Source organism: Python bivittatus, unplaced genomic scaffold, assembly GCF_059951505.1.
Source record: "Python bivittatus isolate LINGU-HERP-01145 unplaced genomic scaffold, Pbiv_v1 ctg000610_np1212, whole genome shotgun sequence".
In the NCBI taxonomy this organism is placed as follows: Eukaryota; Metazoa; Chordata; class Lepidosauria; order Squamata; family Pythonidae; genus Python; species Python bivittatus.
The window spans coordinates 5,546,346-5,560,485 of record NW_028277088.1 but is presented as its reverse complement, the minus strand read 5'-3'; the positions used below and the strand labels follow the sequence as shown (position 1 = coordinate 5,560,485).

Genomic DNA, 14,140 nt, shown 5'->3' with positions numbered 1-14,140 from the left:
ATAACAACACTAACAAACAGATTGTTGTTTCTAACAGGTGCTTCACAAAGCCTCCTGTCTACTAACACCAGATGCTACAGTGGGGATTTGAGAGTAACAGAACACATGTGAATTTTGGACCTACGCATCCTAGTTGGGATGGAAGAAGCACAGAGAATGGATGGTCCTTGCTGTCATGTGATGAAGTGCATGGTTTGGGGTACCCTGATTGACCAAGCAGCCCGTCCTGTGGCAAAATAGATACCGGCAGAGACAATGAACTCCACATCATGCATGCAACGTGCCCATTTTTTCTATGTGGCATATAACCAGATCTAGCACTCTTACTGGTAAAAAAAAATAAGAAATTTCAAAGAAGGACAAGGGCCAGCCTTCTACAATACCCTGAAAAACTTGCACTTATACAACCAAAAGGGGGCAGGGGAAAAGGGAAGTAAGGTGTTTTTTCCCTTCCATTAGTAGCCATGGAGGGGAATACCTTACCAAATGTAGACCTAGCATACATTTCCCATCTTGGGAGCATATTTGGGAAGTAGGAAGATGTTGGAACCTATACATTAAATTATAACTTTTTGGCATTTATTGGCACTGAACTCTGTTGTTGGAAAAGAAAGATTTGCAAAAATTTTTATGGAGGGGGCAGATTCATGGCATTGCCCTCTGCCTTTATCACCCTGAGAAACAGCATTTTACAATGCTTTACATTTGTTGTTGTTGTTGTTGTTTAGTCGTTAAGTCGTGTCCGACTCTTCGTGACCCCATGAACCATATTGCGCCAGGCCTTCCTGTCCTTCACTGCCTCCCTGAGTTTGCTCAGTTTCATGCTCATTGCTTCAGTGATGCTATCTAACCATCTCATCCTCTGCCGTCCTCTTCTCCTTTTGCCTTCAATCTTTCCCAGCATCAGGGTCTTCTCCAAAGAGATCTCTCTTCGCATTAGGTGGCCAAAATATCTGAGCTTGAGCTTCATTATCGATCCTTCCAATGAGCAATCAGGGTTGATTTCCTTTAAGATTGACTGGTTTGACCTCCTAGCAGTCCAGGGAACTCTTAAGAGTCTTCTCCAGCACCACAGTTCAAAGGCATCAATTCTTCGGCGCTCGACCTTTTTTATGGTCCAGCTCTCACAGCCATACATTACTACTGGAAAAACCATAGCTTTGACTATGCGGATCTTTGTCGGCAAGGTGACGTCTCTGCTTTTTAATATGCTATCTAGGCTTGCCATAGCTTTCCTCCCAAGAAGCAAGCGTCTTTTAATTTCATGGCTGCAGTCTCCGTCTGCGGTGATCTTGGAGCCCAAATAAATGAAGTCTGTTACTGCTTCCATTTCTACCCCTTCTATTTGCCAGGAATTGATGGGTCCAGATGCCATGATCTTAGTTTTTTTAATGTTGAGTTTCAAGCCAGCTTTTGCACTCTCCTCTTTCACCCTCATCAAGAGGCTCTTTAGTTCTTCTTCACTTTCTGCCATTAGGGTGGTATCGTCCGTATATCTGAGGTTGTTGATGATTCTCCCTGCAATCTTAATTCCGGCTTGTGATTCTTCCAGCCTGGCATTTCTCATGATGTACTCTGCATATAGGTTAAATAAGCAGGGTGACAGTATACAGCCTTGTCGTACACCTTTCCCTATTTTGAACCAATTGGTTGTTCCATGACCGGTTCTAACTGTTGCTTCTTGGCCCGCATACAGATTTCTCAGGAGACAGGTAAGGTGGTCTGGTATTCCCATCTCTTTAAGAATTTGCCACAGTTTGTTGTGATCCACACAATCAAAGGCTTTTGCATAGTCAATGAAGCAGAAGTAGATATTTTTCTGGAACTCTCGTGCTTTCTCCATGATCCAGCGAATGTTGGTGATTTGATCTCTAGTTCCTCTGCCTCTTCGAAACCCAGCTTGTACATCCGGTAGTTCTCGGTTCATATATTGCTGAAGCCTAGCTTGTAGGATTTTGAGCATAACTTTGCTAGCATGTGAAATGAGTGCAATTGTGCAATAGTTTGAGCATTCTTTGGCGTTGCCCTTCTTTGGAATTGGAACGTAAACTGACCTTTTCCAATCCCGTGGCCACTGTTGCGTTTTCCAAACTTGCTGGCATATTGAGTGCAGCACTTTAACACCATCATCTTTTAGTATTTTAAATAACTCAGCTGGAATACTGTCATCTCCACTAGCTTTGTTGTTAGCAATGCTTCCTAAGGCCCACTTGACTTCACTCTCTAGGATGTCTGGCTCAAGGTCAGTGATCACACCAGCGTGGACATCAGGGACATTAAGATCTTTCTTGTATAGTTCTTCTGTGTATTCTTGCCACCTCTTCTTAATCTCTTCTGCTTCTGTTAGGTCCCTGCCTTTTTTGTCCTTTATCATGCCCATCTTTGCACTAAACGTTCCTTTCATATCTCCAATTTTCTTGAAGAGATCTCTAGTCTTCCCCATTCTATTGTTTTCCTCAATTTCTTTGCATTGTTCATTTAAGAAGGCCTTCTTATCTCTCCTGGCTATTCTCTGGAAATCTGCATTCAGTTGCTTATATCTTTCCCTTTCACCCTTGCTTTTCGCATTCCTTCTTTCCACAGCTATTTGTAAAGCCTCATCAGACAGCCATTTTGCTTTCTTGCATTTCTTTTTCTTTGGGATGGTTTTAGTTGCTGCCTCCTGTACAATGTTACGGACCTCCGTCCATAGTTCTTCAGGCACTCTGTCTACCAAATCTAATCCTCTAAATCTATTCATCACCTTCACTGTGTACTCACAAGGAATATGATCTAAGTCATACCTGAGTGGTCTAGTGGTTTTCCCTATATTCTTCAATTTAAGCCTAAATTTTGCAGTAAGAAGCTCATGATCTGAGCCACAGTCAGCTCCTGGTCTTGTTTTTGCTGTCTGTATAGAGCTTCTCCATCTTTGGCTGCAAAGTATATAATCAATCTGGTTTCGGTATTGACCATCTGGTGATGTCCATGTGTAGAGTCGTCTCTTGTGTCGTTGGAAAAGAGTGTTTGCTATGACTAGCTTGTTCTCTTGACAGAACTCTATTAGCCTTTGCCCTGCTTCATTTTGTACTCCAAGGCCAAATTTGCCTGTTATTCCGATTACTCCTTGACTTCCTACTTTAGCATTCCAATCCCCTATGATGAAAAGGACATCTTTTTGGTGCTAGTTCTAGAAGGTGTTGTAGGTCTTCATAGAAGCGGTCAACTTCAGCTTCTTCAGCATCAGTGGTTGGGGCATAGACTTGGATGACTGTGATATTGAATGGTTTGCCTTGGATACGCACTGAGATCATTCTGTCGTTTTTGAGGTTGTACCCCATTACTGCCTTTCCCACTCTCTTATTCACTATGAGTGCAACTCCATTTCTTCTAAGGGTTTCTTGCCCACAGTAGTAGATATAATGGTCACCCGAATTAAATTCACCCATTCCTGTCCATTTCAGTTCGCTGATTCCCAAGATGTCGACGTTCAATCTTGTCATCTCATGTTTGACCACATCCAGCTTGCCTTGGTTCATAGATCTTACATTCCAGGTACCTATACAATATTGTTCTTTACAGCATCGGACCTTCTTTTCGCTTCCAGATACATCCACAGCTGAACGTCCTTTCGGCTTTGGCCCAGCCGCTTCACTCTTTCTGGAGCTACTTGGAAATGCCCTCCGCTCTTCCCCAGTAGCATATTGGACACCTTCCGACCTGAGGGGCTCATCTTCCGGCATCATATCTTTTAGCCTTTTAACATTGTCCATGGGGTTTTCTTGGCAAGGATACTGGAGTGGGTTGCCATTTCCTTCTCCAGTGGACCACATTTTGTCAGAACTCTCTGTCATGACCTGTCCGTCTTGGGTGGCCCTGCACGGTATAGCTCATGGCTTCACTGAGTTACGCAAGCCCCTTCGCCACGACAAGGCAGTGATCCATGAAGGGGATGCTTTACATACTTACATACATTCAATGCTTTACATACAATGCTTGTATTAGTACTATATTATGCTAAGTATTAATCAAATGTAATTGAATTGTTTAGGATCTGTTGGTCCTTTTGAGCTTGTTGGCAGGTGTGAAAAATGGGGGCAAGTTTTATATATTTGTTTTTTTTTAAAGCAATTCTATATCATTTCCCTGAGACATCTCAAACTGATTTACAATTAAAAATTATATTTACAGTTAAAAACAATACAGCAAAAACATACAGAAGTGTCCATCTTATTGCACAAGTCAGGCAGAACAGAACCCACATGCTTTCCTTTACAAACTGGTAAGGCAAAGGGCTACAAAGTAAATAATCTTCCAGTAAATGAATGTTCAAAATGCAATTACTATCCGAAAATGACAAAATCAGGGACAGAATTATTAGATCTTGAGGGGCTATTTTTTGATGTGCATGTGCATTTTTTTTTAAAAAAAAAAATGGAAAGATTCAAATCTTTGAACTCTCTTTTATGCAGTGAAGGGGATGAGTTTTAGAAGTGAGGCTCTCTCAGCTAGCTGGTATCCCATTTCTTCTTCTTTATGAAGGTGCCCTCCTAGTGTTCAGGTGCGCCACAGATTTATCCTGGTTGGTGGGTGATACCGTCTTGTTTGCAGCCTCTACCATTATTAATAAGGGAAAAAAGCGCCCTCAGGGTGGAACCAGCCCCTCCAACCAGGTAAAGTGTGCCTGTAGGTGAACAGTTACTGCCAAATTAGGTATCCTTGTTGCCACCCCGTCCTTCACTATAAACCATTTTCTCCCTTCCCCACCAGTTTCTCCCTTCCCCACCAGCCCTCTGGGGAATCAGAAGAGGATGGAAGGGGAAATCCCATCCCACCCCCATCCTGGGTCTGGCTAAATACAAAAAGAGAAACCCAAAACAAAAACTTTGGGAAATCAGTAGCTTAGCCAAATGAGGCAGGTGATAGAAGGCAACCAGTCAATTCCAGTATTGAAACAAAAATCAGCTTTATTAACCCTAACACAACTCTAACTCTAGCTAAATAACTTTCAACCTTGCCTGAGGTAGTCCCTTCATCCAGGACTTCAGCCAACTCCTTCACACAGGACACCCAAAACTCTTCCTGCCAAAACCTGACAGAATCCCCTTATCTTCTTTGATTGGCCCTCAGGGGTCTGGGCACATCAGGCTGGCTTTTGTCAGGTTCAGCCCAAGAATCACATGAGACAGTCCAGAAATCAGCTCAGGTTCTTTATTAGCTAACACCTAGGAGACAGAATCTCACCAGACTAACCCCAATTCCCCAATGAGAGCAACTATAACCATTAAACCCTTAGGGAGGGGCCAGTCTCTTCCTCCTTAATTTCACACAGTCCAGCTGGGGGCTAAGGAGATGCTTGGAATGTCACTCTCCCCACCCCATAACCTTGAAGCTCCATTCCAGAACCCTCCCCACTCATGTCTTCCATCGCAGCTTTTGATTTAAAGGGTCAGCTGCTCCCCACCACACTATTAGTTCAAAATTATCCTGGAAATGGAGTGCTGGTAATGGCCCCCATGTTTTAATGCTGATAACCAATGAAATGCTTATTCTGATCGTGCAGCACAGCCCTTTAGCATAAAACAAAGAAAGACTGCTCCAAGGTGAGAAGCTTACAGACCTCTTGCTCTTTCTTCAGTGCTTCCATGGCTTCTCGAAATTTCTTCTCCTTTGCCTCCATTTCTGCAATGGTGGCTTGGTTCTGCTCCTCATATGCCATGGCCACCACAGCCAAAATCAAGTTGATTAGATAAAAGGACCCCAAAAATATGACCAGCATGAAAAAAAGCATGTAGATCTTTCCAGCAGATCTCAGAGTCTATATAAATGAGGGAGACAAAAAATGGGGGGGGGGGAGAAAGAGAGATTCAGAAGAGTTATTAGAACCATGCATACTTCATCATAAACTTTTGTGAATCACAACATTTGTGGAGCTCACTGCATCTTCCAGAGATGACCAGCAACAGATATGATCAGGCAGGAAAAGATGCAGAACAGTTTCTGTGTTTATTTACATGCATTAATTACTACTAATATCAGCCATTAACCAACCTAAGTAATCTCCAGTCCTGTGGACTTCAGCTCCCAGAACTGCCCATCCAACATGGTCCTTGATGAAACTGGGAGTTGAAATCCACATATAGCAGGCACATTGAACAGCCTGGCTAAAAATTCTGGAAGGTGTAATCTTATTGTATCTGAAGAGGACCAGTTTGGGAAAGAGTGATACATGGAGAGGGTCCCCATGATTCTAATAAAATTCCACTTGAATTTTGTAATTGCAACTACTGAAGGTCTCCTTTACAGAAAATCATTTCTCCATAGCAAAAATCACATTAATAAGGTGATTGCTGGGGTAGAAATTTCCCATCCGATCATCACCCTCAATTCTAGATGGATTCCAATCAGACAGGACTGACTCACATAATTGGTTCTGCTTATAGGCAGTTTCACAGAGGTATACTCTACAGAGAGACCTTTCCCATAGACCTGTGACTCTGTGATGGGAGCCATATTGTAACCTGAATCCAAACATATTGTAACCCAATTCCAGCAACAGAATAAAGTCAACTGAGATCTCCTACACAACTTGGACCCTTCTCAGTTTACAATATCAACATGTGACAGCCGGTATGGTGTTGAAAAAGGACTGCACAGGTTTGAATCCAATTTCAGCCACTGATGTTTTCATGGATGTTTTAAACCAGTCTCTTTATGAGCTAGGCTAACTTATTTCATAGGATTATTGTGAGGAAAAACAGAAGGTGCCTTCATGGACATATATATGAACATTTTTTTAACATTACATTTATTATAGTCACTGACTCCCATAGACTCTGGACAGCTTACAGCATAGAAACTGCTTGCCAGTTTGGCAACAATACAGAAACTGTTCGCCAGTGCCTTCTATAGGATATTTTTTTTCAACTTTAGAGTTTAGCCTACTGCTTTGGGATTCCTAGCCATCGCTGAGCCTATTATCTTCTAAGCTGAGGCAAGATCAACCAAGTGTTGCCATCGGCTGAGACCCTATAGGAAGGCAGGATATAACAAATAAACATGATAATAAACAACAAGGCTACCTGTTGGTAGAGGCGCTCCCAGCAGTCTTGCGTCATGAGGCGGAATAAGGAGAGAAAAGCCCAGCCAAAAGTATCAAAGCTTGTGAAGCCATGGTCAGGATTTTCTCCAGCCTTTAAACACCTATAGCCTTTTGGACACGAGCTGCAGAAAGGAAAGCAGATCTGGGTCAGCAATGCTAAATATTATTGAATATTCAACTCCCCATCCCCCCTAAAAACCAGACAAGCCTATTTTAAAAAATCAGCTAATATATTCCATCTCTAGTCCATAATATACTATGCTTGATGTTAGTCAAAAGGCTGAGAACCTATATACAGGTCAGGAAGCAACAATACATGGCTTCCTGTATTCCAGAACATGGCAAAAGAGAGAGGGACAAGGCTGTATACTCTCCCCTTATTTATTCAACCTATATATTGAATATATATTAAGGGAAGCTGGATTGAAGGAAGATGTGCATGATTTTAAAACTGGAAGAAGAAACATCAATAATCGATGCTATGTTGATGACCCCACTTCCATAGATATATAAATTTGAATAAATAAATACCTGAAAATGCAAATGATTTGGAAGCACTAATAATAAAAGTTAAGGAGCACAGTGAAAAACTGGGACTAAAATTAAACATAAAAAAGACCAAACTAGTGACAAAAGGTACAACAACCAGCTTTAGAATTAAGATGAGGATATCAGAGTGGTAGATAGCTTCTGCCTTTTAGGATCAACCATCAACAGTAAAGGAACAAGCAGTCAAGAAATACACCACAGACTAGTACTTGATAGAGCAGCCATGAAGACCTTGGAAAAAATATTCAGATCCCATGATACAGAATCATGCAAGCCATGGTATTCCCTGTGACACTCTATGGAAGTGAAACTTGGAGTTTGAAGAAGGAGTATAGGAAAAGTATTGACACCTTTTGGTGTTGGAGAAAACCTCTGAGAATACCATATTTCTTGACAGCCAAGAAAACAAACCAATGGATCATCAAACAAATCAACCCAGAATTCTCACTTAAGGCACAAATGACCAGGCTCAAATTATCTCACTTCAGATACATTATGTGAAGACCTAGCTCTCTGGAAAAGTCTCTAATGCTGGGAAAGGTGGAAGGAAAAAGAAGAGCGTGGCCAGCAGCAAGGTGGATAGACTCAGTTACAGTGGTTATAGGTACACCATTGGAAGACCTGAAGGACCAGGTTAGGGACAAATTGTCATGAAAAAATGTACTAAAAGTCACTAAAAATTGACACCAACCTGACAGCACATAATCCATTATGGACTAATATGTAAACTGGAGCAGACACTTTGATTTTCTTTAGGTTGGACCCCAAAATATTCTGCAGAATGAGCCATCCTTTTTCTCCTTTTTTTAAACATTTAAAATAATTGCATCTAGGCTGAAAGTAATGCTGAGCCCAAATTTTCATTATAATGTCTCAAAAGCTTTCTTCCCCTATAAAAGAGGCTTCCATTTTTTTTATCTTATTCTCAGGGTATTTGAGATTTTCTTTCAAATTTCCCTTGGTGGAATTTTTGCGCTACATTCTTTAAGGTAGGGGGCTACTGCTGGTGTGTTACATATTTTTCAATTATTCTTAAGCCTTCCTGGTTGCTCCCATTTCCCAGTCAGAAAAAACTTAACAGACTGAATTCTACTCAATATTTTCCTTTGGGATTGAAATGGAAGCCTGGGATACTGCATATCGCTGGAGAAAAGACTGCATGGGCATCCATAAGGAAGAAAAGAGGGGTTAGTAATGTCACATGTCTTGTGACATCATTGTGCATTTATGTAAATTAGGTTTTTTGTGCAATGGCATTGTGGCATGTGCAACATCATTGTGGCTTCTACTGGATGCCTCAAAGACAAGAGATGATGCTTTGTGTACCATGTAGCTAAATAAAGTCTCCTTTCTTTTACAGTAACAGTTAAAATGTTTTTCTGCATTGCAACAGGTAATTGGGCCCAAATCTCCCTTGTAATGTCTCAAAACATTCTGTTCCTGAGAATATCACTCCAATTCTCTTCCCCATTGAAAGAAAAGCTGAAAGCAAAATTTCATTCATAGAACTGATAGGAGAAAAAATGCAGGAGAATTTTCTGCACAGCATAAATTTGAAGCCTGCAAATGTCAGTGATAGGTAACCTAGAATAGCCCTCTCCTGCAGCTGCAGGTTCTAACAAAAGATCTCTGAATAATGGGCTCTGGGGCTTTGCTTTTGAGGAAGTCACAGCAGAGGCCTCCAGATTGTCCAGACAATGCTGAATAACTCCTGATCTTATCAGCTTTGGAAAGAATCCTTATGTTGGGAAGAATCTCTATTATAAAAATGAATGTACTGCCTAGAATATTTTTGTTTCAAACAATACCTATTTTGACAACCAATGTACCATTTAAGCAATGGCAGAAAGATATATCTAAGTTTGTATGGCAAGGGAAAAAAGCCAAGGATTAAATATAAAGTCCTCTAAGATGCAAAGGAATGACGACAATTGGGATTGCCTGATTTAAAACTGTATTTTGTGGCCAGCTGTTTGGTTTGGATGAAAGAGTAGGTGCTGCTGAGAAATAAAAGAATTTTAAAATTAGAGGAGCACAATCTGAGGGTTGGATGGCACGGTTTTCCATTAACCTTCCTGCATTAAGGTTAATGTAGATTTTAAAAATCACTATGTCAGAAGTGCCATATTGAAAATATGAAATAGATATAAACCCAGACTGTGCCCGAAAATGCCTTTATGGGTCTCAGCACAAGAAGCATTTTATAGGAAAGAAACAGCAGATAAAAAGAAATGGTTAATCTACTGAGAGTTGTTAGAACAAGAACATGGAGAATATAAGATGAAATCAAGAGAACAATTGGCTGTAGAAGGATTTAGTTTTAAATGGTTTTCATATGCACAGCTACAAGAAAGATTCAAAGTAGATAACAGGGCATTTGGAATTGACAAAGACAGAATTTGAAGTTGAATTATGTATAAATGATAACCATGTAATTGCCAAAATGTATAAACTCTTGCTGAAATTTGAAAAGGAGAATGAACAAGTGAAAGAATGTATGATAAAATGGGCTTAGAATTTTGAACATAACATATTGTTGGAACAGTGGAAAAACATGTGGTTGAAAGGATTGAAATTCACATCATGTTATAACTTAAAAGAAAATTTCTGTTGGTATATGACTCCAGAAAAATTTGAAGTACCCTTATAAATTTTGGCTAATTTATGTTGGAAAGGTGGGCAACATGAAGGGTCATTTTATCATGTCTGGTGGACTTGTAAAAAAGCCAGAAAATTTTGGGTTCAAATACATACACTGATACAAAGAATTTTAAAGACTAAGATTCAACTGAAACCAGAACTTTTATTGTTGGGATTAAAGGACAGACAACTAGAAAAGAAACATGGACACCATTTTTATATATGATCACTGCTGCAAAACTCTTTTATGCACAAAAATGGAAAGACTCTAATATACCCACAAAGGAGAAATGGTTAGTGAAGATGATGGAACAAGCAGAGATGGCAAAATAACTTGTTTCCTTAGAAAAAGATCAACTATTACATTTATTAGGGACTGGAAACCCATTATGGACTTTTTGCTGAAAAAAGAAAAAAAAACTGAACTTGTGGTTTGATTATTAGAAAGGGTAGCTTATGGAAGAAGGAAATTATGATGTAACCTTAGAGAGAGAGAGGGTAAAATATAAATGCGTTTATAACTGCTGTCAAAAAGACTGGAAGCTGCTTCTTTATAATATTTCTTTTTCTTTTCTTTTTCTTTCTCTATTTTCTTTCTTTCTTATTCACTATATTTATTTTCTGTTTCTTTTCTAATATTTGTATTGCTTTTATCTTCTTAAAAATTTCCTCAATAAAAATTATATTTTTTAAAAAAGTAAACTATCCTTAGGAACTTGGTTAAAATATAGAAAACATTGCTTGGAATGCATACAAACCTGGCAGAAGAGAATAAACCTGAACAGTTATCACCTTATCTGTTTATTTAAAGAGACTGGCAGTGCCAGTGCATTCTATTAGCATACAATACAGGTAGTCCTCGACTTATGACCATTCAGTCAGTGACCGTTCAAAGTTATGACGGTGCTGAAAAAAACAGATTTATGATCGGTCCCCAAAGTTATGACCGTTGCAAGGCCCCCGTGGTCATGTGATCAAAATTCAGGCACTTGGCAGTCTGCCCGCACTTAGGACCACAAGGGCACTTCAACTCCCCCACCCACCTATTCCCCACCCACCCTTTCGGCCACCCTGGAAAGCTGCAGCCACCCCAACCCAGTCCCAGCCACAATTGTCCTCGCCATCCTGCACACCGAGACCCCCGCCACCCTGCACTCTGCCACCCCAGCTGACCTTCGCCATCTTCTTGCTCCCGCTGTTGAGGAGGCATGCCCACCCTGGGCCGGGATGGGGCTTGCCATTTGCACTGCAAAAAAAAAAGCCCCAGCAAGCTCCAGTAAGCCATAGCATCCAGAAAGCGCCAGCAATCATTTGTTCATCCAGCTGCCTTCTCTTCTAGTTCCCCACACCGGCCTTTTGCCTTTTGCGCCTAGCTGCTGCAGCCAAAGCAGAAGTGCCTCGCTGCCTTTGCTGTTTCCTTTTCAGACTTGTGACCGCCATAATACCCCGGGCACTCCAGCTTCTCTGGCGAACACTTCCTACATGTGGCTCCTCAGCCTTGCCCAGCAGCACAGCACAGCACAGCACAGCACAAATAACAATGCCAGACAATGGGGAGGGCAGGAAGAGGTTTCACCCAATGGGAAAGCGCCAGGGATTGGCTCAGGAAGCCATGCTATCCCAGGCACAGCTTTTTCAGTGAATGCTTCCTATACGCGGCTCCCTGAGCCAACCCCCAATTCTTTCCCACAAAGTGAAAGGTCATAAAGTGAGACTACACATGACCACATTACTTAGAGACAGCAATCCCAGGAATCCCCGTTGCCTTCATTAAGTGAATTTCCATCGCTTAGCGATGGAAATTCCAGTCCCAATTGTGGTTGTAAGTCAAGGACTACCTGTATCTTTCCAAAGAACTATTTACAATAAATCTCAATAGAAAATTACAGTGCTATTGATTAACGGCAGTTAACATCCATCAGACTGTCCTCAACAATGTGAGCAGGCTCCAATGGAGGACACTTAAAAGGTCTCTGTTGAATCAACCATACAGATTGGAATCTCTGATATTAATAGCTAAGGGACCCACAGTTCATCTCAATGATCCTTTTAAAGGGGATTAGAGGAATTTCTGAAGAGAAAGATCTCTCACTAGCCATTAGTCAAGGAAGAATTTAGTGGAGCCTCCATGTTGTAGTTCAAGCCTCAAGGAAAGCTGATGCATCTTAAATTCTTAGAAGCAATGAGATGTAAATACAAACCTGTACTCCCCCAAACTTTGGTTGAAATAACAGAATGTATATTATATTCTTGTTTTTCAAAAAATCCTATGAGCCAAACCTTTACTCTAGACAAGCCAAACTGCATGTTAACTAACTGGCTGAGGCGGGGGGTTGAAACAAAGAAAAGAAGAAAAATTACTCTAAGATTGAAACACAGTCACACACAAGGCTCTCAGATATATTGGCATATAAATGATATCATGGACAATGTATTTTGTTTATTAAATAAATGGTTAAACATGAGCAGATATAAAGGCTATTCAGAACTGATCCCATTAAATGGAAACTGAGGAAATCCCACTGAAGCAGAATGGTTAACTTGAGACCTAGTTGTTAAGTGAAATTGCAAAATACATACATTGTGACAGCCGTCTTCCTACATACATTCTGCTCTAGTAGCAAGTGAGATAAACATATATGATGGGCTAAGAAAGGGAAGGACAGTGAAAGATCAGAAGAAAATGGGGCAGATATTGTAAGCATTTGGGTAGGTTTAATCTCAAACGAGGAATCAGCAAACAGATTTCAGGGCCTTTATGCTAAAGTCATAACATACTGAAGTATAATAAAAAATTGGGTTGCATTTTGGGTTTAACTTATGTTTGTAAATGTGTCATGGGCTCAGAGAGTTTTGGATGCTCCCTGCTATATTCCTTTCCCCCTCCCTTTCCCCCCTTCCAGGATCTGCATCTTTAAGCTGTTATTTTATTTTCCCACAATGCTCCTGATGTAGCATCACTCACAGGTGTTGTGGGGAATTTAAATGGTGCTTAGGGATCCATCCACCTAGTCTAAGATGCTACTAGAGAAGTCACTCAGAATGTTAAGAGCCTGATAACTCTTCCAGAGGATTGAGCATAAAAACTGAATTTGCCCCAAGAATCAATGTGGCTTCATTCAGCAGCTATAAAGCCATGCAACTTAATGATCTTGGGATATTGACTCTAGCCTGACACAACCCTTCAGTCAGAATCCTATCTGCAAGAACGTCATTTCCATGTGAAAAGTCTGACACAGGAAGGCAGAAGAGTGTGTAACTACATCAAGAAGCACATGGAATAGGCAGAACTATTCAACATAGTCTTGATGCTGGGCCTTAGAGCTGATTGTGCTGGCTGTGTTCAGACAGAGACTAGGAGTTTCCTGTATTACCTGAAACTGATATTGGGTTGCAACAACACCCTGTTACAGCCTGACCTTGTGTACCCCATGTCTAGTCCCTAGCTGCACAACCTCCTCAGAAACCTCAATCCTTTCCTGGCCTTTGTGTCTGCTATTTGCTTGCCCCTTAGACTTTGGTGACTGGTGAGAACTTTGTCACTTTTGGGATTTGGATTTACTTTCCAGCATAGACCTTGCCTGATGGATTTATGATTTAAAATGCTAACTAAGATACTTCAGCCAAAAGGACCAGGGTATACAACTTTTGTTGTACTATGGCCAGAAAGCCTTATCAAAGTTCACTCTCAAAGCATGGTCCTGAATCTTTGTAGTTCATTTCACTAGTGGGGGCTCCATATGCTTAAACTTTGAAAAACTCTACCACCTTGCTTTGGACCCTTATTCTTGCTGCTGGGCTTCCTTATCTTGGTTGCTACTACAGTACATTGAGACATCAGAAGGCCTCTGTGACTCTTACTGAAGGCCT

At 40.9% G+C, this 14,140-nt stretch overlaps 1 protein-coding gene across 7 annotated transcripts in view; it reads right to left on the bottom strand.

Annotated features, from left to right (window-relative positions):
• LOC103066749 (sodium channel protein type 5 subunit alpha) overlaps window positions 1-14,140 on the bottom strand; it is a 287,467-nt gene that overhangs the window by 152,093 nt on the left and 121,234 nt on the right. For all 7 annotated transcript variants that reach the window (XM_088150287.1, XM_088150288.1, XM_088150285.1 and 4 more), the window contains 2 exons: window positions 7,062-7,203; window positions 5,600-5,797 (listed from right to left, as the gene is read on the bottom strand). In XM_088150287.1, coding sequence (XP_088006413.1) covers window positions 5,600-5,797; window positions 7,062-7,203 — 340 coding nt within the window. The remainder of the gene's footprint in view (window positions 1-5,599; window positions 5,798-7,061; window positions 7,204-14,140) is intronic.